Below are 24723 nucleotides of genomic sequence, written 5' to 3' on the forward strand. Positions count from 1 at the left end.
AATCTGTTACTCGCTGCACAGAGCAGGGATTCTGGCACACTGTTTGCACTATCAGTAGTAATAGAGCTTCCTCTGTAAAGATCTGCTTTGAAATTAAATTGAACATTTACTTTAAAAAGTTGGAAATTTGTCTGAGCTCTTAGTGGGGGTAAGGGCAAACAATAATTTTTGCTATGGGGCTCCCTGCTTTTTGTGTAAGCCTCTGATTCCACTGTATGAATAATATAAACTAATCACTTGGAAGGAACACATGCATTTCTACGAATGACCACAAGATGGCACCTAAGTTTCCTATAAATTACAAAAAGTAAGATAATCTTACAAAAATGTGAAACAAGGAAGTTTGTTCAAGAAACAACAATAAATACGTAGTGAAAGATAGGATTTGTTTTAGTATACACAGAAACAAGTTGAAGGTCAGAATGCATACACTATATTACAGTAAATATACATGAAGTGGAATGTATGTTGAAAAATCAAGAAATGGCACACATTAAAATGGAACAATTGTCAAATGAAGTTATTGTTTAAAGGCTATTATGTATTTGTGACAGTATTTGTACTTTATAGTAATAATCATCTGGCAGTGGATTTCATGAGATGTTTCACTCCCTGCACCTACCAAGATCTTTGTATGTTTAGCATTAGGGGCGTAACTATAGGGGATGCAGGGGATGCGGTTGCAACCGGGCCCAGGAGCCTTAGGGGGCCCATAAGGCCTCTCTTCTTCATATAGGGAGCCCAGTTCTATGAATAAAGCATTATAGTTGGAGGCCCTGTTACAGGTTTTGCCTTGGGACCCGGGAGCTTCAAGTTACGCCTCTGGTTAGCATGCAACAAGGACAGTTACAAAAAGCAATTCTATTCAGACACTACAGGCTGGTATGACTTCAGTTTTGTAAAGTATGGCATTATTTAGGTACTGTATTATTTAGGCACACTGAACAACAATATACAGTAGTATAGATATATACTGTAATATCGAGCTTAAATCAAGAATTTCTGTGTGTATGTATTTCCATCTATTGACACTATTACTAAGATCATTACAAATCTTCTTTCTAGACATACTGGGGCAGATTTACTGCTGGAGAGAAGAAGAAGACTTGTGCAGCACTCAGAGTATATTCTAAAACAATAACGTTATTGAATAAATATTAAAAAGGAGATATGAGGAAGAGGACAACGGCTTATGTGTTAAGGTTCTGACTATTGCTGTGATATGCCCATAGGACTGAAATTTAAAAAATTCTGTCAGTCGGAGTAAACTGCTTTTTCACTGAGCTAATGTAGAGGGCTGTATGACAGTGCCGGTGGATGGTGGATGAAAACAAGTGGACAGAGAACAAAGAAAAATACTGTTACAGAGGGCTGTAATTACTTCTAGGTGAATTTTCAATGATGGGGAACACACCTGCTGCAACTCAGAGAGGATGGAGAGATAGCTTTGTAGTGTTCAGTGGGTGTGGTTATCTTACAAAGCCTCTGAAAGAAGTGGGGTGGGGGAGCCAAGTTGTGTATGGTCATGAGTAGGACCAGCTGATCAGTGCTGGGAATGCCCTAGAGCCAGAAAACTTTGTAGGAAAGCCTGCAAACCAGGTATGAGGTTTTCTAAATGCATGATAAGGAAAACTCAATGCAAAAGACAGATAAATAAATCATTGTTTCTGCAGGGACTTGGTAAGATATCTGTGTATTAACTTTTCATACACAAATGTTTCCATAGTCAGGTATTCCATGACTTTCTGGCATCCAGGTTCAGCTTAACTGCACTAATTAACAATTCCTTACTAATATGTGTTTGATACATAAATTGCAAACTCTGCTAAACAAGTACATTATCACACCAAAAGAGGAATTGTCACTGCGGAAAGTGCAAGAAGTAGGTTGTGCTGATAACAGTGCAGCCCAGATAGGGCAGAAAGCAGATCATGGTGATCATAGCACAGCAACCTAAATTGGTATTGCAGACAGAGCTTTGCATGAATTTCAGATCAATCACTTTTAGGTTCATATGGACCCCTGTTTGAGTTTACCACATAAGTATCTATTTTGTATAAATGCCTAGTTGTGCTTGCGGACCAATCTGCTTTTGTATTGTTGCTGGATTTTTGTAAAATATTAAGGACTGTTATTACTAATTTTTTTTGAGAAGTTTTTTTTTCATCTCCTCATACATAGAATCAGAATGTTTTTCTTTTTCAGTTGACTCAAGGCCCTTTTACATAGATCGATTGTTCAAAAAATCGTTCCAACGAGCGAAAGTGAATAGTAATCATTGCTCATTCAGTTTGAGGCCTTAGTCAGACGGGCGTTTTGTCGCGCGATTTGCGCATGCGATTCGTGCATATATAGAACCAATGGTTCGCTATGGTATCGGTCACATGTCCGCTTTTTATGCGGATATGCGATAAATTATAGGACACGAGGATTCGCAGATCGCGCCTGTCTGCGTTCAGCGTTTTATGTGCGCACCAAAATCGTTTACTGCAGCTAGCTGCGTTTTTTCGCTGGCGAGCACACCGCAATGTACTACCGTCATCTGGCGAGTGCATAGTCTTGTAGGATGTGAGAACTTGAATGAAATGGCAAAGGCTGACAAGGTGGTCGTAATATGGAGGCTAAGTTTCATGCGCATTTTGATGTGCACGGCGAAAAAGGTGCGAAAAAGTCCCGCAAAACAAAGTTCCGGCCAGTCTAAGTTTCATGCGCATTTTAATGCGCACGGCGATTTTACTCCGGTCAGACGGGCATTTTGCTGTGACCATAAACGCAGCTAGGTGCTGATTTTTCCCGTGATTTTTCGCCCCCGGTCACGTCTGACTAAGGCCTGATAAAGTAAAAAAAAAAACTTTGACAAAATTTATTATTTTCCAAAACCCACCCAAAACTTAATAAAAGTTATACAGTACCTTACATGTACACCAACATGATGTAAAAAAAACAACAAAAATTGTCCTGCAAAAACCAAGCCCTTATAAGGCTACGCAATTATGCATGAAGCCCTTAATCATAGTTTTCTTATGACCAGTACATTGTCATAATAGTCTCATTAGTGCAAATGAAAAGTGGAAGAGTTGTTTTCTAAGTATCAAACTTTGTGCGGAGCCCATAATATTATGTGTGTGAACCATTAATGCAATTTCTGTGGCTGAAAACCATTTTCCATGCACCTGCATTGAGCTTGTCTCTGCAGCAGTGCATGGATTTTTATAAATATTCATATTATGAAACAGTTGCAGAAAACATATTTCTTCAATGCAGGAACATTTTCTTAATGGGGTTGTCCGTGATTTACTTCTATTGATGATCAGCAGGGATCTGCCGCTTGGGATTCCCAGTAGAGATGAGCGAACGTACTCGTTTAGGGCGATTTCGCAATCGAGCACCGCTTTTTTCGAGTAACTGACTACTCGGGCGAAAAGATTCGGGGGCGGCGTGGTGGAGCGGGGGGTAGCAGTGGGGAACAGGGGGGAGCTCTCTCTCTCCTTCCCCACTCCCCTCTGCAACCCCCCGCTCACCCCCCGGCGCCCCCCGAATCTTTTCGCCCGAGTAGTCAGTTACTTCAAAAAAGCGCTGCTCGATTGCGAAATTGCCCTAAACGAGTACGTTCGCTCATCTCTAATTCCCAGTGATTAGGTGATTTCCGGCACTGCTATCACTATGAACAGCACAGGAAGCAGATCACGCAGCAGGCTGGTTTGGTACTGCAGGTACAGCTTCCATTGAATTCAATGAGGATAGGTCATCAATATTAAAAATACAAACATCCCCAACAACCACTTTAAAGAGTTTTCATGCCAGTGAGCAAGTGGTTGTTCATATCTCGCAGTGGTCATTGCTTCATTTTTAAAACCTTATCACCATGTTTACATGACGGGTTTCAATGAAGATTTACTGTGGAATCTCTGCTGATCCTGTATCAATACCACAACTCATTCATTTGAAACCTGCCTCACAAAAAAAAAGAAGTGAGATGTCACTTCTTGGAGTAGAATCCATGCCAGAATATCCAATTGCAGATTATCCTCATTGAATTGTGCTATTCTGTGTGCGGATCCACAGCACCCAAAATGCAAAACCACAACCAAAAGTTGGAAGCTCAGCATCACAAGTCTGTCATGTATTATGTGCCACATTCAGATCAGATTTTTCTGCACGATTAATCAAAAGCTTTTAAAAATCGTAGATAATTGACTTTAAACAGTATTTTCACAGAGTAATATACCTTTTTACATGGTTTTCTGAGTTTACAGCAAAGTCCATCCTCCACTTTCATATAATTTTGCACAAGTTCCTCCAAATTTTGAAATTTTTTTCTTGGTGTTATATAAAATCCTCCATTGTCAAGCCTTCTGATTCTGTAGTGTTTCACAGTGGTGCCATCATAGACTAAAACACAAATAATACTTTGTTAAAATATTTTTAACAGGCAACTTGTCTGTATAGTTATTTGCTATACTGTATGTGGAGGTCTCCACAACTGTGAATTTGTGAAGATGGTACTGCAAATGGTTTTATTTCTGAGCTAAATTAATTGTAAATGAACTTCCCAAGTGTCCTTTTCATACATATTTGCCATATCATTTTAATTCAAAGAGGTTTTCCATTGAAAAACTACTGTCCTCAGGCTAGGTCATCAATAGTTGATCAGATGGGGTCCACAGCTTGAAATCCTGGCCAATCAGCTAATCAGGTGCCCACTGTCATTGCCAATACACACAGGAGGACGAAGGCGGAAGCTGCTGACTCCTGTGCAGTGGGAGGCACATGTAACTGAATGTGCAGCTCCCATTGATTTTAATAAGAGCACCGGCCAGGGGTTCAGAACAGCAACTTCCACTTCATACCCCCTATGTATTGTGGCAATGACAGCAGGCACCCAATCAGCAGATCAATTCTAAGTGGCAGACCCCAGTCAGTCAACTATTGATGAACTATCCGAAGGATAGGTCATCTATAGAATTTTCCTGGTAAACCCCTTTTAACATGTGTGTTATGGTTGCAAGAGCTGGACCCTCAACAGTTCTACTGAACCAAACTTACTATAGTGTGCTACGGTGCTCTTCAGTAGAATCACAGGAGATTCGAGTGGTATTAGTGTACCTTGACGCCACCAGAAGCTAGGGGTTTGACAGGAGGAACACCCCTCTCACATCCCCAGCTCCTGAATGGGTCAAGGCATGAAGGTCCTACCAGAGTGTGCAGTGCTGGTACCCAGGCCCAGCTGCGTTAGGCTCAGGGTTCCTTTTGCACTTGCGGTTACATTATGAGCTGTCAATGCAAGTAGTTTACACCTAATAATCAAACCTTACGAATAAAAGGAACCCTCACCCTAAGGTAGCAGGGACGGCTTAAAGCAAAGGAGAACCTGGTGATGTGACTCACCGCTTGGTCCGGCGCCACTTGTGTAGGATGCCTCCCGGCCGACCACAGGATGTTGGCTAAGTTCAGCAGGCCGCCGGCAGTCAAATCCCTGATCGCCGTACCCATGCGCACACTTCCTGTGGCTGATGGTGTCCCGCAGCTGTGTGCAAGTGCTACAGTGCTGCTGGTGTCTGCGGCTGTTGCCGTCGCCTAACTGTGTTTCTCCCCCTGGCGGGCAATGGCAGGTGAACATTACATGAAGAGGCAAGGGTGGACCGGCTTGCCGCTGCTGGAGTCCTGAATCTCAGTATGTAATCGGTGAGGTGGAGGGGCGCATGCTGCTGTGACACCGCCGGGGAGGAACACGCTTCCAGCTGGAGCTGTGTCGCTGCATCGGGGGCCACTGTATGCTGAGGCAAACAAGGCTCAGTGCCCTCGCAGAACATGAAGCCCAGACCACTGTGCAGCCAATGAGCTTCAGGGGGCATCACCCACCTGTCATACTTGACTTCACCAGGACTTCCTGGTGGCGTCAAGATACATCAATACCAATTCGATTTTTATAGCTGTAAGATACTGTAGTTGTCTGAACCTGGTCTTACAACCAAAGAAACATTCAATTGTTTACACAAGTAATTAATGTAATGTCAGGTAAGTCATGCTGTATATTAATATCAATTCACATCACAATTCTTATCTATTATTTTCCTTGCAACAAACATTACTGTTGCAAGGTCACGAAAGACAGCTTTATTCAGTTCTGACCTTCAATCAGCAATAAACATAAAACAGTTGCTCCACTAGAAAGAAAAATTGAAGCAGCTGGCCATGAGCTAAAATAACAAAAGCAGCAATGCTCACTTCTTTCTAAGCAGCGCAATGATTCCCACGGCTCCCCCAGTCCGTGTTTACAGCAGAAGTCAGGTGAATTGGATATGTACACTAATTCAGTATATACAGACCTGAAGCCAAGACTTTAATACACGCTATACAGAGTGCTAATAACACATTGCAGACAGTAGAATGTCTTATTATGATATATATTATCATTGATGTATGGTGAAATATTATGATTTATAAAATATGAACAAAAAGAAAACATGTCTATCAGCATCTCCCATTATCAGCTGACCTTTAGATTCCAAAGAGGGAAACATATACAGTGGAAATAAAAAGTCTACACACCCCTGTAAAATGCTATGTTTTTGTCATATCAAAAAAATTGATAAAGATGAATCGTTTCAGATTTATTTCACCCTTCAATGTGGCCCAAGAGGAAGAATACAATGTGAAAAAAATGTTTGCACTCATAGGAGAATATACCAACTGGAACAATGGGATGAAACTGAAAGGAAGGAGACACAAATTAGATATTACAAAAACCTTTCTGATAGTGAGAGTAATCAATGAGTGGAACAGGTTACCACGGGAGGTGGTGAGTTTTCCTTCAATAGAAATGTCCAAACAGAGGCTGGACAAATATCTGTCTGGGATGACTTAGTGAATCCTGCACTGAGCAGGGAGTTTTAGAACATGACAAAAATATGGCATTTTAATAAGGGTGAGTAGACTTTTTATGTCCACTATACAGTATAATAAAGCTTTATTATACAGGTCAAAGACTATGCAGAAGATTTTGTTCTTTCATGAAATAAACACTATTTGTTTCTGTTAGCCTGACTGGAACAAATAGTGGGGTATTAGGTTTTTCCCCTGGCTCTTCACCCACTCATGGTACTACCACCTTCTCCTTCCCTGCTAGGTCTTATCAATATACCCTAGTTACATTAAAGATTGGGTTTCTTACAGGATGCAGATGGTGTCCATTTTGTTACAGTTTTTTGGGAGGCAAAATGAACAAAATTAGCATTTTTAGTTTTTTCTTAACAGTTTTTGCTGTGCAGGATAAATAGTGTGTTCAATTTATTTTACAGCTCATTACAGATAGGATAATATTAAACGTGGGTTTTCTCAATTTTTTTTATTTTATGTTATACAAACAGGGGAAAGTGCTCAAAACAGGGGGTATTTTTGTTGATGTGTTTTAATACTTTTTTTTTTTACATTTTCTTAATGTACCTGTAAGGGGCTTGAACTGTAAAAGCTCTGATCGCTATGAAATACTACAATGCATTATCAATCAAAATAGCAAATAGGCCATGGTAGGTGTGAGAATTCTCACTAAAAAAATCTCAGTATGGGTAGAAGGTATCCTCAAACCACTGGTAAGGAATACAATCAGCTACTTGCAGGACACCATGGACCTAGTGAACAAACTGTCAACCAGAGGTCCCCTCCCCGATGGTGCCATCCTGACCATTATGTATATGGAATCCTTATATTGTAACATCCCACACAAAGATGGACTGACAGCCTGACAATAACCCCAATGGGGTTACCTCTGAATCGGTATTACAACTCACAAGATTCATCCTAACACACAATTATTTCTCCTTTGGCAAAGAGATATTCTTGCAACTCACTGGAACAGCCATGGGCAGTAGAATGGCATCGCAATTTGCCAATCTTTTCATGGCAAAACTGGAGAGTGACATTTTGGCCTCCTGCTCCAGCAAACTATTGGCCTACTTCTGCTACATTGATGACATCATAATCATCTGGACCAACACTGAACAAGAACTAATAAAATTCCATGAGAGATTCAATGGATTTCACCCCACCATAAACCTGACATTAGGCTACTCGTATAGAGAAATCAACTTTTTGGATACCACCATAAGGCATCCCTATACCGAAAAGCAATTGATCGACCCACATACCTCAGATGGGACAGTTCCCATCCTAAGCACATCAAAAAGTCCATCGTCTTCAGCTAGGGAATCAGATATAACCGGATCTGCTCCAACCCAAGAGACATAGAAGAACATTTGCACAATCGCAAAAAGACATTTTTAAATCAGGGCTACCATCCCACCTTAATTGATGACCAAATCACCAGAGCCACAAGGATACCCAGAAATCAACTACTCCAATACATGGAAAAGAAAAAAACGGATGTGTGCCTCTAGTAGTGACCTAAAATTCACAGCTATAGATACTAAGGAAGATTGCAAAGAAACTCCATCATACCCTACACAAGAATGACCATCTGAAAACCATATTCCGGGACCCTCCCCTTCTGTGTTATAGGCAACCTCCAAATTTGAGGAACTTTATAATCAGGAGTGCGTTGCCCTCTCACACACAAAAAGGAACTTATCCCTGAAAGGTAAGGAGCTGCAAGACCTGCTTCATGTACTGACCACAGACAGGATACAAATTCCCAACACATTACAGGACTCTAAGATCCCAAGTTCTACGTCCAATGTTGTGTACCTGATCCTGTGCAGTAAATGGTCTGTTGGGGCCCTCTACGTTGGAGAAACAAAACAGTGAGGATAAGGTCAAGTGAGGATAAGGTCTCATCGCCACGCAATTAAAGATAGAATCACATGTGGCGGAGCACTTTTCTAGTCATGGACACAACGTGGAAGACATAAAAGTTATATTGATAGGCAATTTCAGATCACAAAGCCATGAAGAAGAATTTTGGGAATACAAATTTATAACAACTTTTGACACTTTCAACAGAGGCGTAAATTCTTCAAAAGGATTCATGTGAGACTGAGAAGTATGAGACATCTATAGCACAGATAACACTGCTGACCTGATGATCTTTTAACACTAAGTCAGGGACCTTAAATCTTCATCTATATTTGTATTTCTGTTGTAGTATTTTTTAAGTGCAAACTAACCCCGCCATGTTTGTGCCTTGCCATAAGTATGTGTGTATATATATGCATGTCTCTTCGGATTCATTTAATTATGCCTTGATGAAGGCATCAAGATCCGAAAGCTTGCATTAATATCATTTATTTTTGTTAGCCATTAAAAGGTATCATAACTACAAGATTATTTGGTTTATCTTACTGAGAACAATCACACTGTACATTGTGGCATGTAAAGTGATAACAACAGGGATCCGTGTTTATGTCCTGTTGCGTTAACTAGCACCCTGTCAGGACAGAAACCTACATCCTGTGGCATTAAGGGGTTAAAAAAACTGAAATGAGTTTTTCCCAACTTACTCAATATGTCATAAAAGACTTATCATAGGAAATCCGACAGCCAGAAGAGTTCCGGGGAGCTGGGGAGAAGATGTACCACGCTGCTAGGTGATGTGTGTGTGTGTGCATATATATATATATATAAATTTTGCCAGCAGCAAGGGCTATTTTTCAGGTAAGGTCTTACATTTCAAGCCCTTCCTCTAAAATCCCTGCAGGGGTTGCCTTCATCTCATTGCTTTTAATGGGGCAGCAGCAGCGCCAGCCGCATTGAAAGCAATGGAATAGCATCGGGGTCCTCTGCCACAGCTGTGACAGGGGATTCTTTCATCTCCATTGCAGTCCTTCATCACTGAACACTGCGACAGTGCAGTCCCAGTGTTCAGTTTTGAGTGGACTCCCCGTGGAGGTTAACGGAACCCTTTGGGGAGTTCCCTCATCCCCACGGGGACTAAGGGGTTAACCAGACGACATTTAAAAGGTGCTGCTGGCCAGAAGCACCTCTTAAATGCCCAGCTGTAAGCAGTGGGGAAGCTATTTCCTGCCCAAGAGTTTCCATTAACTCCTGCTCCCATAGGAGTCAATGGAAACAATGGTAAAACGCGCACCTATGTCTTATCTTTTTTAGGTGCGTGCTGTTTTGCGCTGCTAACTCAACGCATATAAATGCTTCTTTTGGAAACCATTGGTTCTTTTAGAAGCGTGTATTATGCACGTGCAAAACACATGCTCATCTGCCCGAGCCGTAAAGGGAATGTGTCATCAGAAACTGACCTTCTGTATGAATCAATTTTTTGTTAAATTTAAAACTTCTTTTTTTTTACTTTTGATGTCACTACATAGATTTAAAACAATCCTTATATCCTGCAGTTTTCACACTGACATAAGTATTTTAAGCAATCATCTATTGATGCTTACTATTAGCAGATTGTTGTAGACAGTCAGTAGTATATCTTCCTTGACTTTGCAGTTGCAATTTATTGCTATTAATTAGCAAACAAGCAATTTAGCACAGTTTGAAATAGATTTAATTACTATTTAAACAGTTTTCACCAAACATAACATTTATTTAATTGCAAGTAAAGAGAAAAAAAGAGATGATCATTCAGTTTATTCTTTTCCTGCATGTAGGAAGGAAATAACTTGAAACCATATGCAGCGTCCGAGGAGTGGGCCCTAGCGTAGGAGACAGCGGGAATGAGTTGTAGGCCTTGTCACGGTGGCTCTATTGTCTCCCACCAGGGTAGCCAGGGGCCCATCCAACAGGGCAGCGGGTAGGCTATTTAACTATGGGCAACCAGGAACTTGGTTACCTGGTTCCTTCTGCTGGATTGTCACGGGTGACACCACCGTTTCTTCTTCTGCAGCGAGGCTAGGTTATAGAAAGATAGTCCACACACAGAGTAGTTGAAAACAACGTCAGGAACAGTCAGCAAAATTGCTGTAATCGAACTCCAGTAATAAACAGTCCAAAAGTACACAAGTGGGACAGAGAGGCAGAACACAGGATGAATATCAAGCCCACAGTCCTAGTTATCTGTGCAGCTCCACTCTTGGAAAATCACACACTCCTTCCTCTCTGGACTCTCAACCTGTCACCATTTACATTGCAGATGCTTCTCAATGCTACATGGCAAACTTCACTTGCTCACAAGGGCTTGTAGTTATCCTGAGGTTTCCTGAGATCAGCTGAGTCCAAGGGAGACAGATGATACCTTTCGGCCTCCTCCATTCCTAGTAGCTTAGACCAGACTACTTGCAGACCGACTGGCTAGACTGGCTGGCTCGCTTACACTGACATCCACTGCTGACTTCTCCACTTCTCCACTACACACACTGCACTACTCTACTTACACTGTGCAAACATTAATATATAGCATGGTCAGGTGACCACAGACTCACAACACAAAAAGATACATTCCCAGACAGAGACAGCTCATGCAGACATTAACTCTTTCAGTGCTGCAGAGGTGTACCATACATACTTAAGGCATAAGACAAATATAAAAGACATTCTGAAGTGGCCTATCGGTCTGGGCCACGACACATATATGAAATGCTTTCACTGGGTCAGAATAGAGGTCTATTTCAAAAATTAAATGCCCTTCACAGTTTAGACGCAGCGAAAGGTAGAACTTTATTTTGAATATATTTGATATATTAAAACTAGGCCTGAATTACACATACATGGACAAACAAAAGAGAGCCTCTTCAAGCCACTTTGTGGGACTGACTTTACCGGGAGTGGGAGTGCAGGCTCCTTGACATACAAACACCACATGTATACTCAGTCAGCTTATATAGATAGGAGGTCAGTGATCCACTCTTGGTAAACCCGGACCCTTCAGCAATAGAGTGAGAGGACCAGTCATATGAGTCAGTCATAGAGGTTTGGCTGATAAAGTAAAACTAATACACTGAGAGGGGGTGGGCCATGATATTTCTGTAGCTTCACTCACTTGTATCATATGATCTATGAAACAATCAGAGTACCATCTAGTATATTTTAGATAGTTCTCAGTTCATATACTTAATTGGTTCTCGATTCTGTATAGTCTCTTGAATATAGGTAGTAGGTTCTCAATTCATGCACTTAGTTCGGTTCTCGGTTCTGATTGCAGCTGTTATAGGCGGGTGTCAGCTTTTTAAAAAATCCAGCAACTGCTGGGTATAGTGAATTATAATAGGGGTGGCTGCCCTGGAACAAGGACATGCAAACTGCCCCTGTTATCATCCTCTGTCAATGGAAGTGCACTACAATAAAAATAAAAACAGCTACACTCACCTGACCTCAGTCCTCCCACTCCTGGCCTCCGCAGTCCATGCCACTGCTCCCCAAGGGACTGTTACTTGTGATCACTGAATGTAATTATATTGTAGTCAGTTTCATAGTCTGCAGTGTGAATGTGTACAGCTGGTATCTACTCCAATATGGTCACTGTATAGAGGGTAATATTGGTCTTTATGGAGTGTTTTTTCAGTGCAGACTGTGATGCAGATCCACAGTAGACTTCACTCCTTCAATTAAAAGGGTGAAATCTGATACAAATCCACATAAAACTTGTGAGGGGGTGGGGGCAAGTTGTATGGAGCTGGTATGGAGTCGACTTGCTGACCGAGGACGTACATTGTCATTAATAGGTTAATAAAATCTATTGCCGAAAATAAATAAAGGGAGAAGGCAGGTTTCAAAACCATTTCCATCTGCAACAAAAAGTAAGTGAACCTTTTGGAACTACCTACATTTCTACATTTATTATATTAATAAATTGTTATCTGATTGTTATCTAAGTCACAGCAAACACAATGTTATTAAACTAATAACATACAAACAGTTGTACAGTTAATATCCTGTATGGAGCACACTGAGTAAACATCCACAGTACAAAGAGAAAAAGTGAAGCTCCTTAGCCTCTGTCAAAAAGTAAATAAACAAAAAGACCCTTGAGGAAGCGACCATATGATGGTGATACATGTGAGTATCAGTCCCATACCTTCTCTGCTCTGGTTAATTCTTTAGTCTGGTCGACCATGCTTTGAAGAAACAGGTCACATGTAGAGTGCACAGAGTTGGTTGCATACATTCATACCTAGGCTGACCATGCTCTGTGTACTCCATACGCTGTTCATTGCTGATCTTGTACCGGTATATCTAGGCTAGCTTTCTATCTTTCATACAGGGTTACGTATAATATGAGTCTTTGGTGCCTGCTTACTGGAAATATCCTTTACATATGTGTACAATATATGCATGGGGCTGTATATTTAACACCCTTTTAGAGCCTTTGCAATACATATCTATGATATGAGTTATTTGCGTGTTCATATTCGTAATACACATTTGTGCATGAATCCAGATGTTTAACATCTTTCCAGAGCTTTTATAAGTAATATATGTGCGTTGGTTTTTTTCTTGTTTTTTTTTTTTTCGAGCGGGCGGGGGTCACTCTTTTTTACTAGAGTATTCTCTTTCTCATTATCAAACTATCTTATGATTTTTTATTTTTTTTAATTGGCCTGTGGTTGTTTCTATGTACTGTTAATAAAATTGTTACTATTTTTTTATTATTTTTCTCTTATATAGTTAAAATGTGCCTTCTTGTTATCACACATATATACTTTTTGTCTAAATATTATATGGACAATTTGATGCACATTTGCAGACAGGAATCAAGCAAAAATCCCAACGGAGGTGATTTCTGTTAAAAGGGGATCTACGGGTTATTAAATTTAAGGGTTCACTTACTTTTCTCCTTGCACTGTGGATATTTATTTACTCAATGTAATGAGTAAGTCATGAACGGTACAAATGTTCGTGTTATTAATTTAGTTACAGGGATGCCGCCAGATATCACGGCTGCTCCCTCTGTTACCTACTAATGCATCCTGATGAAACAGTGCATACACCAAAGAGCACTGTAGAAACGCGTCGATGACGTGGTTTTAGTGAGTCAGTAACCTTCAAGATAGTTAGTTCAGGTGTTATAACTAGACGGCTGCCCGATACCTTCTGTCGGGCAGCTACATCGGTGCCGACTCAGCTTCTCCCTATTCACAGCGCTGCTGTGTACAAGTACAGGGTTTTTTCACCCAGAGTCCTGCATCCTCATTAGTATTTAAAGTGATCTGTACTACTGGAACAGCACTCTTTAGCGCTGCAGACTTTCAGGCAATTTTAACCCTTTAAGTGCTGGTTTGGTGCAAGAGTTAGCAACTACTCCCTGAATTGTGTATTAATATTCAGGGTAGTAGTTTTGAACTGGTGCCATATATTTCTTGAGTGGAAGGGCTCTCTATATACTAGTTAACCCTCTCCTCTCCTCTTTTTGATCTACCTATATCGGTTGATTATAATTTGGAGTTGCTTGAATGAGGAGCATATATAACTAGGAGAAAAAAAACCAGTTCATTCTCTGTATTTATCACCGGTTCTTCCTATCCACTCTTTCTTGGCACTATTTAACCCTTTGCTAACTGGACCTTCTGAACCTTAATTGGGCCTTATATTACACATCTATACTGGTATTTAAAGTGGAGGCTCTCCATTACCCCACTTTTATTAATATCACTTTTTGGCTCTCTCAGCTGGTCCTTTCTTTGACACTTAACCCTCTCCTCTCCTTGAGTGGTGAATAACCACCATTTACTACATCTGAATAAAGCGTTATATAGGGAGTATTTAAACACTGTGCTCACAATCTAATCCTCCTCTTTATATATCTCCGGAGGAGGGTCTCAACTCAAGTATATTTAAGCACAGTGTTGTGTCTGAGCAATATACAATTACACCTTGTTCTCTATCTGGAACTTCTGTCTGATTTGGGGACCTATCAGAAGGGTAACCCCATAATTTATTTATTTATCAGCAGGAGGTGGTTTAAACCTCACTCACTTCAATGACTAATACCACATCAATAAAGGAAGATTGTCATCTCATGTGCTTCATAAATTTGCACATGAGAACTGAGACACCTAATAATTACTAGTGGAAGTCATTGCTGAGGGGCCTACTTAGGTTCAGAGGAGTGAAGGGTTTTTCCTAATACCTCAACCTAAGATATATGTTGTGTTCTGTCCAGTTTGATTTTAATTATTATTAATAAAGTTAGTTTTTTAATTAATTCTTCTTCAGTGATTACCCTTATACTTATTTTTGAAGGATTTCTGCCTCAGTGACTTAGTTAGATTGTGTTTGTTTAAAATTGTGACTTAAATAATAGTTGGGCCTCATTTTATTTGTAATCAATATAGAAATGCAGTTAAATCCAAAGGGTTCACTTACTTTTTAATGCAACTGTAATTAGTTTTTAAGTCAAAAGTATCTGATTGGTGTATTGTGTGAAAAAGCATTATATGCACTAAGACTGTCCATACACTCGGTATTAGTGTATCTTGACACCACCGAAAGCTAGGGGTTTCACAGAAGTAACGCCCATATCACACCCCTAGCTCCCGATAGGGTCAACATATTAAGGTCCTAGCAGCACAGTGTGGATTGATTTGTGCGTGCAGGGCACACACAAATCAATCCACAACTGCTGCTGCCTGTGTGTGCTGCGGTCCGGTCGTTATTTGAGCCATGCTTACCCACCCGCCCCCCCCCCCTAGCAGCGCCTCAAGGCTCTGTGCCATCCGTTCCCTGATCCCTCCGTACGGGACGCGGGCTGCATGCTCACTGCCGGGGGCCGACTTACTGCTGTGTCTTGCGATGGATGGCTCTCTGATGGCTGACGAGTGCTTTCCCGGTGACAGCTGACTGTACAGCGGCCGCCTTTCTGGTGAGGGACAGCTGCCGACTCTGTGACCCCGGACGGCCGCTCACCGAAGAAACATCCGAAGACAGTGGCCGCCTTTGTGATAGGTGAGGGCGGCCGCGTCAATGATCCGTTACGACCGCTCCCCACTGACAGGTGAGAAGCTAAGTGCTATCCCTTCAGTGGACCAGCCAGGGAACGCACTTGCGCCAGGGGCTCTGCGGAAGGCACCGCGGCACCCCCTCTATGCCTTCTGTAAATAATTTTAGTGCCCTTGCAGGACCTGAGGAATAACAAGCACTGCAGCCAATCATGTTGAGGGGGCATCACCCCTCTGTCAATCTTGACTCCACCAGGAATTCCTGGTGGCGTCAAGATACACTAATACCCATACACTCTGTGGATCTCTGTGGTAACTGCATGCGGATCACCGCTAATCACAGAGCAGCACATGCACTTAATAGGATCTAGATGCCATCCAGTCATCTGCGATATTTGTCTGATTTAAAAACTGAAATTAAATAGAACTGAATCAAATGGAAATATTCTGTTTGGTTAAAAAAAACATTGAAATCAATAGAGAACAAAACGGAAACATTTAATTCCGTTTGATTTCCCTTTCTCTGCTTCAAAAATTGAACAGAGGAACAGAAACCACTAACTGTAGTGGGAACAAGCCCTTAAAGGGATTTTCCTTGAGCTTAATACAGATGAACTATACTAAATATAGGTCGAGGATATCAGATTTGTGGGGGTCCGACTCCCAGCATACTCATTGATCAGCTGTTTAAAAGCAACACTTGGGAAACTGCTGCAGGCTCTTATTTGAGCCAATGACCTCCATTTCTTTGGTCACATGGTCTTTCTGCAGCTCAATCCCATTCAAGTGAATGGGATTGAACTGCAATACCAGGCACAAACGATACACATTAAAGAGGGCTGTGCCTAGTATACAATGACTACAGATGTTCCCAGAGCACAATGGCCCTTTCAAACAGCTGATCATATGGGTGCTAGTATTTAGACTCCCCACTGATCTTACCTTGATATCCAGATAACCTAAGGATAGGTTATTAGTATTAAACTTACGTAAAATCCACTTAAGTGTAATAATATTAAAATTTGATCTAAGAATATGTGCTGCTTGTCAGATTTGGACTTGGGAAAGAAAGTTTTCCATGTAATGAGGAAAGTTGGCTTCTGCCTCATGGACGTTTTGACTTCCTAGATGGGTGTTGACCTCCCTAGAACAAAACTGCAGAAAAGTAGGCTGAACTGGCTGGAATTATGTCTTTTTCAACCTCTCGCAGTGTGCTGCTTTGTCAAGTATCTGGCTATCAACTACATATTATTACAATAAACTATTTGCAGTATTGAAAGGGAAGGGTATTTACATTGATTTTAATGCAAACTACTGTATAAACCTAATCATACAGCATATATAGGCATATCTACACACACACACATATATATACAGTATATATATATATATATATATATATATATATATATATATATATATATATATATATATATATATATAGTGGTATATTGGGTGTTAATTTTGGACTGCCATCTTTCTCCACAAGATAGGTGACAGCACATCAAGAGCTTTGCTTCAAGACCAACTTTACCACCGACATCACAGTGCATATGCTGTCACACCAACAAGGTCATTATCATACCTGACCAGGGTGTATGTGAGTCTTGGGTAGCACCAGACCTTGGGCTTGCAGCCAGAGGCGTAACTTGAAGCTCCCGGGCCCCAATGCAAAACTTGTAACAGGGCCCCCAACTATAACGCTTTACTCATAGTACTGGGTTCCCTATATGGAGAAGAGAGGCCTTATGGGCCCCCTAAGGCTCCTGGGCCCGGGTGCAACTGCATCCCCTGCATCCTCTATAGTTACGCCCCTGCTTGCAGCCCTTTCAGCTCTCCTGAGCTATCTGTTTTCCTTCCCCCTTGCAGGACTGTGGAGGTTTTATCTTCTCCAAGCACACCCTACAGCTGTCCCTGTTACTTTAGCACACAGAATGCCTGATTTCACGCCCTCCGCAGCTCATTCCATATACTGCCGTACCACAATATAATATACAATGAAAAAGCCAAAATTTGAATATAAAGTATTTACCTGAAAGAGAGTAATCTCCTCTTTGAGTCTCACTCAAACGGATAATAAAAGCCCCGGCCTGATTGTCTTGCTGATTCAGCAGCATTTCTGCCTCTAAACGTTTTATACCATGGAAGAACCATCTGCAAGAAAACATTAAAACTAAGTGGAAAGGCTCAAACAAACAGAGGAACATATTCTGAATCTTACCATTCATAGGTTTTTTAAAATAGCCACATTTGGGATAATGTACTCTCTACTTGACATTATAAGAATATTTGCAGTCACTGGGAAGTTCTGTGACCTTAAAAAAAACATGGGGCTTCAAGCTGAATTTTTTAGAATACATACTTCCCCAATGGACCACAGCCGGATTTGGGGATTAGTGATGGGGACAATCAGCCCCCACTATGTAGAGCTGGATCCCCCTGCCATCATAGAAAGCACCTACTAGTCAGCCTTCTCACAGTTGCAGTATTCTTGTCAGCAGTTCTTCACCACAGATCCTGTGTAGCATGGCAGGAGCCACTCCATACTTACAGCACAGGAGCTATGAGAGCCATGGAGATGGAGGAGCCGCTAACAAGAAATTTTATACTGCAAACGGGGAGAGGTGAGGGGGGCGGCCGTTGGATGCCTTTCACTGGGGGAGGAGTGTGTACAGTGGGGACAGAGATGACACTGGTGATGATAATAGAGGTGGAGGAGAAATAATACTGATGGATAATATTTTGGGGGAGATGATACTGTGAGGGAGATATGATATTGGGGGCAGAGATGGTACTAGAGGGGAGTAGATGATACCTTGGGGAAGAAATGATACAAGGGAAGAGAGAAGATACTGAGCAGTGGTGATCATTTTGGGGAGGTTACATGATTCTGGTTGGATGATACTAGAGGGAGGGGAGAGATAGTACTACGGGGAGTGATAATACCTGAGGTGAAATGTATAAGTCTGTGGTATGAAAAAAACTATAGAAAATAGGAGAACTATTTTTAAAGTTAATTTATTTTTCATTTTTAGAAACCGTGACCTAGCCTTTCAGTTTTTTCTTCTATAATGGTTGTAAAGGAAGTGGAGGGCCAAAATAGCCATGTAAACAAAGGCCAGCCCTACACCTAGGTTGGCCTGGCCAGAACAGAAGACTCACAGTACCCCCAGGATAATGTCTGCTTACCTCTCCTGACATATCCTGGCTGCACTGGCGTCCAGTCCCTCTGCAGCGCTGAGCTTCAGCCTCACCACTGGAGTGGTGCAGTGAGTGACACATATTACTCACTTCCCAACCAGACTGCTGATCTGTTAGGATTCACTCCAGGCTCCCCTACAATCAAATGGTCACTCACGTAACATACACTTTGACTGCTCTACTATCATCAACCTCCTGGGTCCCATCGGCCAACTTCTCAGAAGGCAGAACATCTTTATGTTTAATATGGAAGTCACAGCCACACTCAGTCTGTACTCCCAAGCAGTGGGAAAGCTGGGTTATAGCTGAGCTCACCCCTGCAACTCAGCTTTCCCATGGCCCCAACGGCTCAGGAGCAGTGACTAAGTAGCCATGACTTACATTATAAGTAACAGAGTACATTATATAATTGATGGGGGTTTGACTATGCTGCTGGAGATAGTTGAGTACAAGTGCTCGGCTATCTCCAAGTTCATTTTTACAGGCAACCTCTATAATGTAAGCACAATCATGTTAAAACAAATGAATCGATGAGTGAGTCAACTAATGTATTACTGATTTTCAAAATATACTTTCATCAGGTTTTATTATTCTTTAGGGCTCAAGCAGACGGTCGGGTCGGATCTTGCTGAGAGAATTCTCGCAGCGGAATGCAACCCGCGCCCTGCGGCGTCTCCTCCTCCACTTTACTATGTGTCGGCTGCCTCCCAGGCGCACGTGTGCAGAGCAGAGCAGGTGCGTCAGGGGTGATGTTTCTGTGCGAGCCCTGCACATGCCGCGATTTGTTTACCACGCAAGTTTTCACGCAGTCAAATCGTGGCAATCTGCATAGGATTGCATAAACTAATGCAATACTATGGCAGCGTGCACAGGCGGAAATTCTGCCGGAAATCCCGCTGTGGAATTTCTGCCTGTGTGCATTCACCCTAACTGATCAACTAACAAATAATACATTATTTGGTGTATTCACTAGATAACTAATTTTAAACATGATTTTGGCAGACAAAATCCCTCGCTGCTCAATGACTGAAGTATTGTTCTATTCTGTATTGCAGTGAAGGAATGCAGAACAAATGTTGTTTTAGTACCTTTTTATACTACATACCAAGATGAGAGCCATTTTTAGAAGCAGACAAGCAGGTTTTGAAGAGGCATTCATGCAGTAATATTTTAAGTAAGTAAAACAATGCTGTCTCTGTGTATAACAGGTAAAGCTTTGTCTGTCAATTTTCTCTAAATTGTATGATATTTATACAGCTGATCTCTTTGATCATAAGAAGAACTACATAAAACAACTAATATTCTGCTCACTCTTTTTATATATAGCTTTCAGACACTTAACCCTTTCCAATCCAATTTCCCTGCCACCCACACATTACCCAGGTTTTATTTATTTTGGGTGGAAAAGTGCATTGTGGATTCCTTGGAATTACTCAAGAGAAACACATAAAAATGATCGGTCATGATGATTTTATTAGCATTTTTTCATCATGTCACGAGTGTTTTACATCGGCAAGATCATTTGTAATAATCCTGTAAATATATGTATATTGATATTACATAGATGTATATAATAGGACTCCATTTCTAGTTTCTCTAATAATATCTATCTATCTATCTATGGCCGCCTGCACACGGATGAATTTGCATTGTGGAACCCGGAGAGGGCGTCTGCCTCTGGATTTCACAGCAAATGCCGCCCATAGCATGCTATGGCAAAACACGATTTTATCTACATGAGTGGAAATCGACGGCGATTTTCTGCTCCCGGAGGAGAAATCGCAGCATGCTGCGATTCTGTGCAGCTTTTGTGCAGAAGGCTTCTATTGAAGTCAATGGAAGCTGTCCACCCCGTGACCTTTCCGTAATCATCATTGCGAAAAGGTTGCGGGATCTACGTCACTGCCTAGCGACGGCGCGGCATAATCTGTACTGCGCACGTGCGCCAGTCAGCACATCCGCAGCACAGATTATGAAGACGGCGGACAGATACGCTGGGGTCACTAGCTGGGCACAGGGTGGAATTTCACTGCGGATCCCACGTGTGCAGGCAGCCTATCTCTGTAATACAGTGCCATACAGAGGCATCCTATAATTGCATACAATGTGCATAGCATATGTATATTACAGTATGCAGAGGAGAGCCTGGACATCAGAGTTTTCCTTTGCATACTGTAATATAGTTTTGCAGAAGAGAACTCCAATGTCTGAGGTGCCCTCTGCATAGTGTTTGAAATGTGTCGGACCTCACCCAACATGGGGTCTATGCAGGAAAATCTCAATGTCAGACGAGGTTTGACACTGGATTGGAAAGGGTTAAACCTTATATTCACCTTTTGTGAACACATTCTTAGAAATTAAGGCAGTAATTCCCAATTTATTACCATTCACAGGTATTGCTGCTGGGTGGTGACTTTAATGCTACTATAAATACCTTGATAGACACTTCCAAGCAAACTGGTATTTTTACCCATGCTGCACTTGGTAAGCTCAGGAGGAATCTTTCCTCTTTTAATCTAATAGATGTTTGGAGGCTTCATAACCCTAATATTAGAGACAACACTTTCTTCTCAGCCTCACACAGTATGAACCATAGACTTGACTATATATTTGTTTCTGATAGACATTTGAAGTGTGTCTCATACCCACAAATAGGTACTATTTCAGTTTCTCAGTCTCTATCACTTTAGCCTTCTTACCAGTGAGGTCTCCGGCATGGTATTAATTGATACATTGCTATTTGATACCAAACGTTGTAGAACATAGACAAAGCAATTAGAGAATTCTTTCAATTCAACAGCATCCCTGAGATTTCCAGGCCTTTAGTCTAGGAAGCCCATAAATCAGTGAATAGGGGGAAGGTCATCGCCCTGGGTAGTAGATTGAAGAGCACATAGTTGCCAAATTGAATGCACTACTTCTACACATCTCCAGAATGATAAATAGCAGTTCAGGTTGAGTTTGGAGAGCTCTGAAATAAGCTTAAAAATCTCCTTAATATTGAAGCATATACCCATGTTGACAGGGGTGTAGCTAAAGATTATGGGCCCGAGTGCAAACGTTCAACTCAGACACCCCCTTCCTCCTTCACACCTGTACCTGTACCCATACCTAAACCGTGCTATATACAGCTGCAAAACAAATTTACATACATGATCTAGCCAGTTGGCATAAGCTTTCCAAACATGACTCATTTCCCAGACTACATGAAAATTTGTGTGTAGCCCTTAGGCTTCATGTCCACTAGTTAATTTGGGCCCGCACAGATTCTCCATGTTGAATTCCGCAGCAGTCCCTCATTTCCCGCAGACATGAGGCCTGAAAATTGACTTTTCTTACCTGTCTGGACGCAGCAGATCTTCCCTCCGTTGCAGCCGGATCTTCTTTCTTCGGCCCAGCGGATGTGCTCGGCTGAGCGCACCACAACTGTGAGTGAAGGAGGTGAGGGGAGGGGGGGGGCCGCTGTGGGGTGTCACTATTGCACTGGAGGCCATTGTGGAGTACCACTATTACACTTGGAGCCGCTGTGGGGTGCCACTGTTACACTGGGGGCCGCTGTGGGGTGTCACTGTTACACGGGGGGCCACTGTGGGATGTCACTATTACCACTGGGGCCACTGTGCGATGTCCCTATTACGGCTGGGGCCGCTTTGGGATATCACTGTTATGGCTGGGGCCGCTGTGGGATGTCACTATTACCGCTGGGGCCACTGTGGGATGTCACTATTACACTGGGGGCGGCTGTGGGGTGTCACTGTTACACTGGGGGTCGCTGCGGCATTTCGCTATTATTCTGGGGGCCGCTGTGGGATCGCAGGGCTATTTCAAAATAGACCGGGTGCAGATTTTGACTGCTTTTTGGATGCAGAAATGCTGCAGAATTTTCCACAGAAAGTTCCGCTGAGGACATTCTGCAGCATTTTCACATCCAAAAAGCAGTCAAAATCTGCACGCTGTCTATTTTGAAGCGGCCCTGTCCTTGTTAGAACGATGGGGGTAAAATCATACGTCGTGATAAGCCCCGCTAGATCACATGACTGTGACATCATCACAGGTCTTGGTAGCTGCTGTCCGGCTCTGTAGGTGGCTCTATGGGTTGGTGCTTATCCAGTATACAGTACTTTCTACCAAATTCAAGAATGGCTGCTCTTGCGGCAGCGCTGGTCATGTGAGAGTAATGTCACCACAGGTCCTTCAGCCCTCCGGATTTCTGTGGTTGTGGTGGTAGGTTGTGTCTGGGATAATAATGGCTTAGTTGTATACTCATTTTGTTATTGTTGTCCTCTCCTTTCAAGAGCGCTAACTTTGTTCTTCTTCCATCAGTCAGGCTCTTGTGTTTTATATATGCTTTAGAACCTGTGATGATGTCACTGTCATATGATCAGGGACGGAGCATGTGAAGCCCTCACACACACACTCACGACAAGTGGTCCTTAGCACTTTGATTCACAATTGGTCCAAAAGAATCAAAATGGAGGATTCGTCTTACCAGACATACAGATCTATTACAAAGCTAATCATCTTTTCTGCTGGCTCTATCCGGTGTCACAGTCTGCTCTACCCTTAGATACTGAGAAATCTCTTTTAGGGTTAAGACAACCATTTTTTTTACCATGGTCACCTGTGAAACCTTACATACATATTCAGGTCAATAGTGAAATAAAAAGAGGTTGTCTGTGAGTGTGGCAGTCTGTTTAGTCGGGCCAGCTTACTTAGTTCTCCTAGCTCCTTCCTTTCTCTATGAACTGCCTTTGTTCTCTCACTGATAGGCCTCACATTTTGTTCAATCCTTGATCAAAAGCAATTAGGCATTATAGGAAAATTAAAACCAGTGTAGAAAATAGTAAAACTTTCATTCCTCCATAGGTTGACCTGGAAGGTTAATTAGAAAACTTAATTCTTCTGTGAGGGATGCCAAATAGTTTGAGAGCTTCCTTCTCCTTACCAAACTTTCTCTGAAATTACTTTCTAGAATCTATGGGATATTTCTTGACTCTGTTTCACTTTGTACTCCTATTTATATTCCAGTATGGGAGAATGAATTCAACAAGAAGTTTTCAATAAATTAGGTAAAGTTTATCATTAAGCACTCCACAACTTTTCTGTCTGTGTGAGAATCCAGGAGAGTTCCTTTAAAACATGGACAAGGTAGGTATAATACTCAAGTCTTCCTTAAAATAGCACATTTATCTACTTCTGATGACTGCTGAGATGACACTCAGCACAGGGGACTTTATCCCACTTACAGCTCTTATGTCCTATGCTTTCACAATTTTGAAGTCAAGTGAGGCTCATGAACAAAAAAGTATGCCAAATAGATATTTGTCTCATGCTTGAGTTGATCCTCCTTTGGGCCTCTACCTCCCTTTTCAGACCCTTAAAAGTATGACCTGCTAATCTGGCTGCTAACAGCAGCTAAATTGTTAATTCTGAAATACTCTCAAATTGTTGCTAGTAGTCAAGAGAGGTATGAAAAAATTGATTAGCTGTGGCATAGATGGACTTCTTTTAGCCATTCATTATAACATCCTCTTTATCTATCTTTTCTCTATATATTCGACAATCTAAACATACGAATATCACACACTTCTTTATAGTTTCCTACCTGCAAAGCCTTCTTGTTGCTTCGGTTTATGATATTGAAAGCATTGACATTTTATGGTTTGTGTTATCTCTGTTATTTTTTTAGGCCCCTGGGCATTCTGTATTCTAGCATGTTTTGTCATATGTTATA

The 24723-nt window shown here is 41.7% G+C and overlaps 1 protein-coding gene across 1 annotated transcript in view; it reads right to left on the reverse strand.

Moving 5' to 3' along the window:
* Positions 1 to 24723, reverse strand: part of FRK (fyn related Src family tyrosine kinase) — a 65961-nt gene that overhangs the window by 22850 nt on the left and 18388 nt on the right. Inside the window, exons 2-3 of the mRNA XM_066607236.1 lie at positions 17821 to 17942; positions 4229 to 4392 (exon numbers count right to left, since the gene is read on the reverse strand). Of these exons, the coding sequence (XP_066463333.1) occupies positions 4229 to 4392; positions 17821 to 17942 (286 nt within the window). The remainder of the gene's footprint in view (positions 1 to 4228; positions 4393 to 17820; positions 17943 to 24723) is intronic.

Source organism: Eleutherodactylus coqui, chromosome 1 (assembly GCF_035609145.1).
Source record: "Eleutherodactylus coqui strain aEleCoq1 chromosome 1, aEleCoq1.hap1, whole genome shotgun sequence".
Taxonomy (NCBI): domain Eukaryota; kingdom Metazoa; phylum Chordata; class Amphibia; order Anura; family Eleutherodactylidae; genus Eleutherodactylus; species Eleutherodactylus coqui.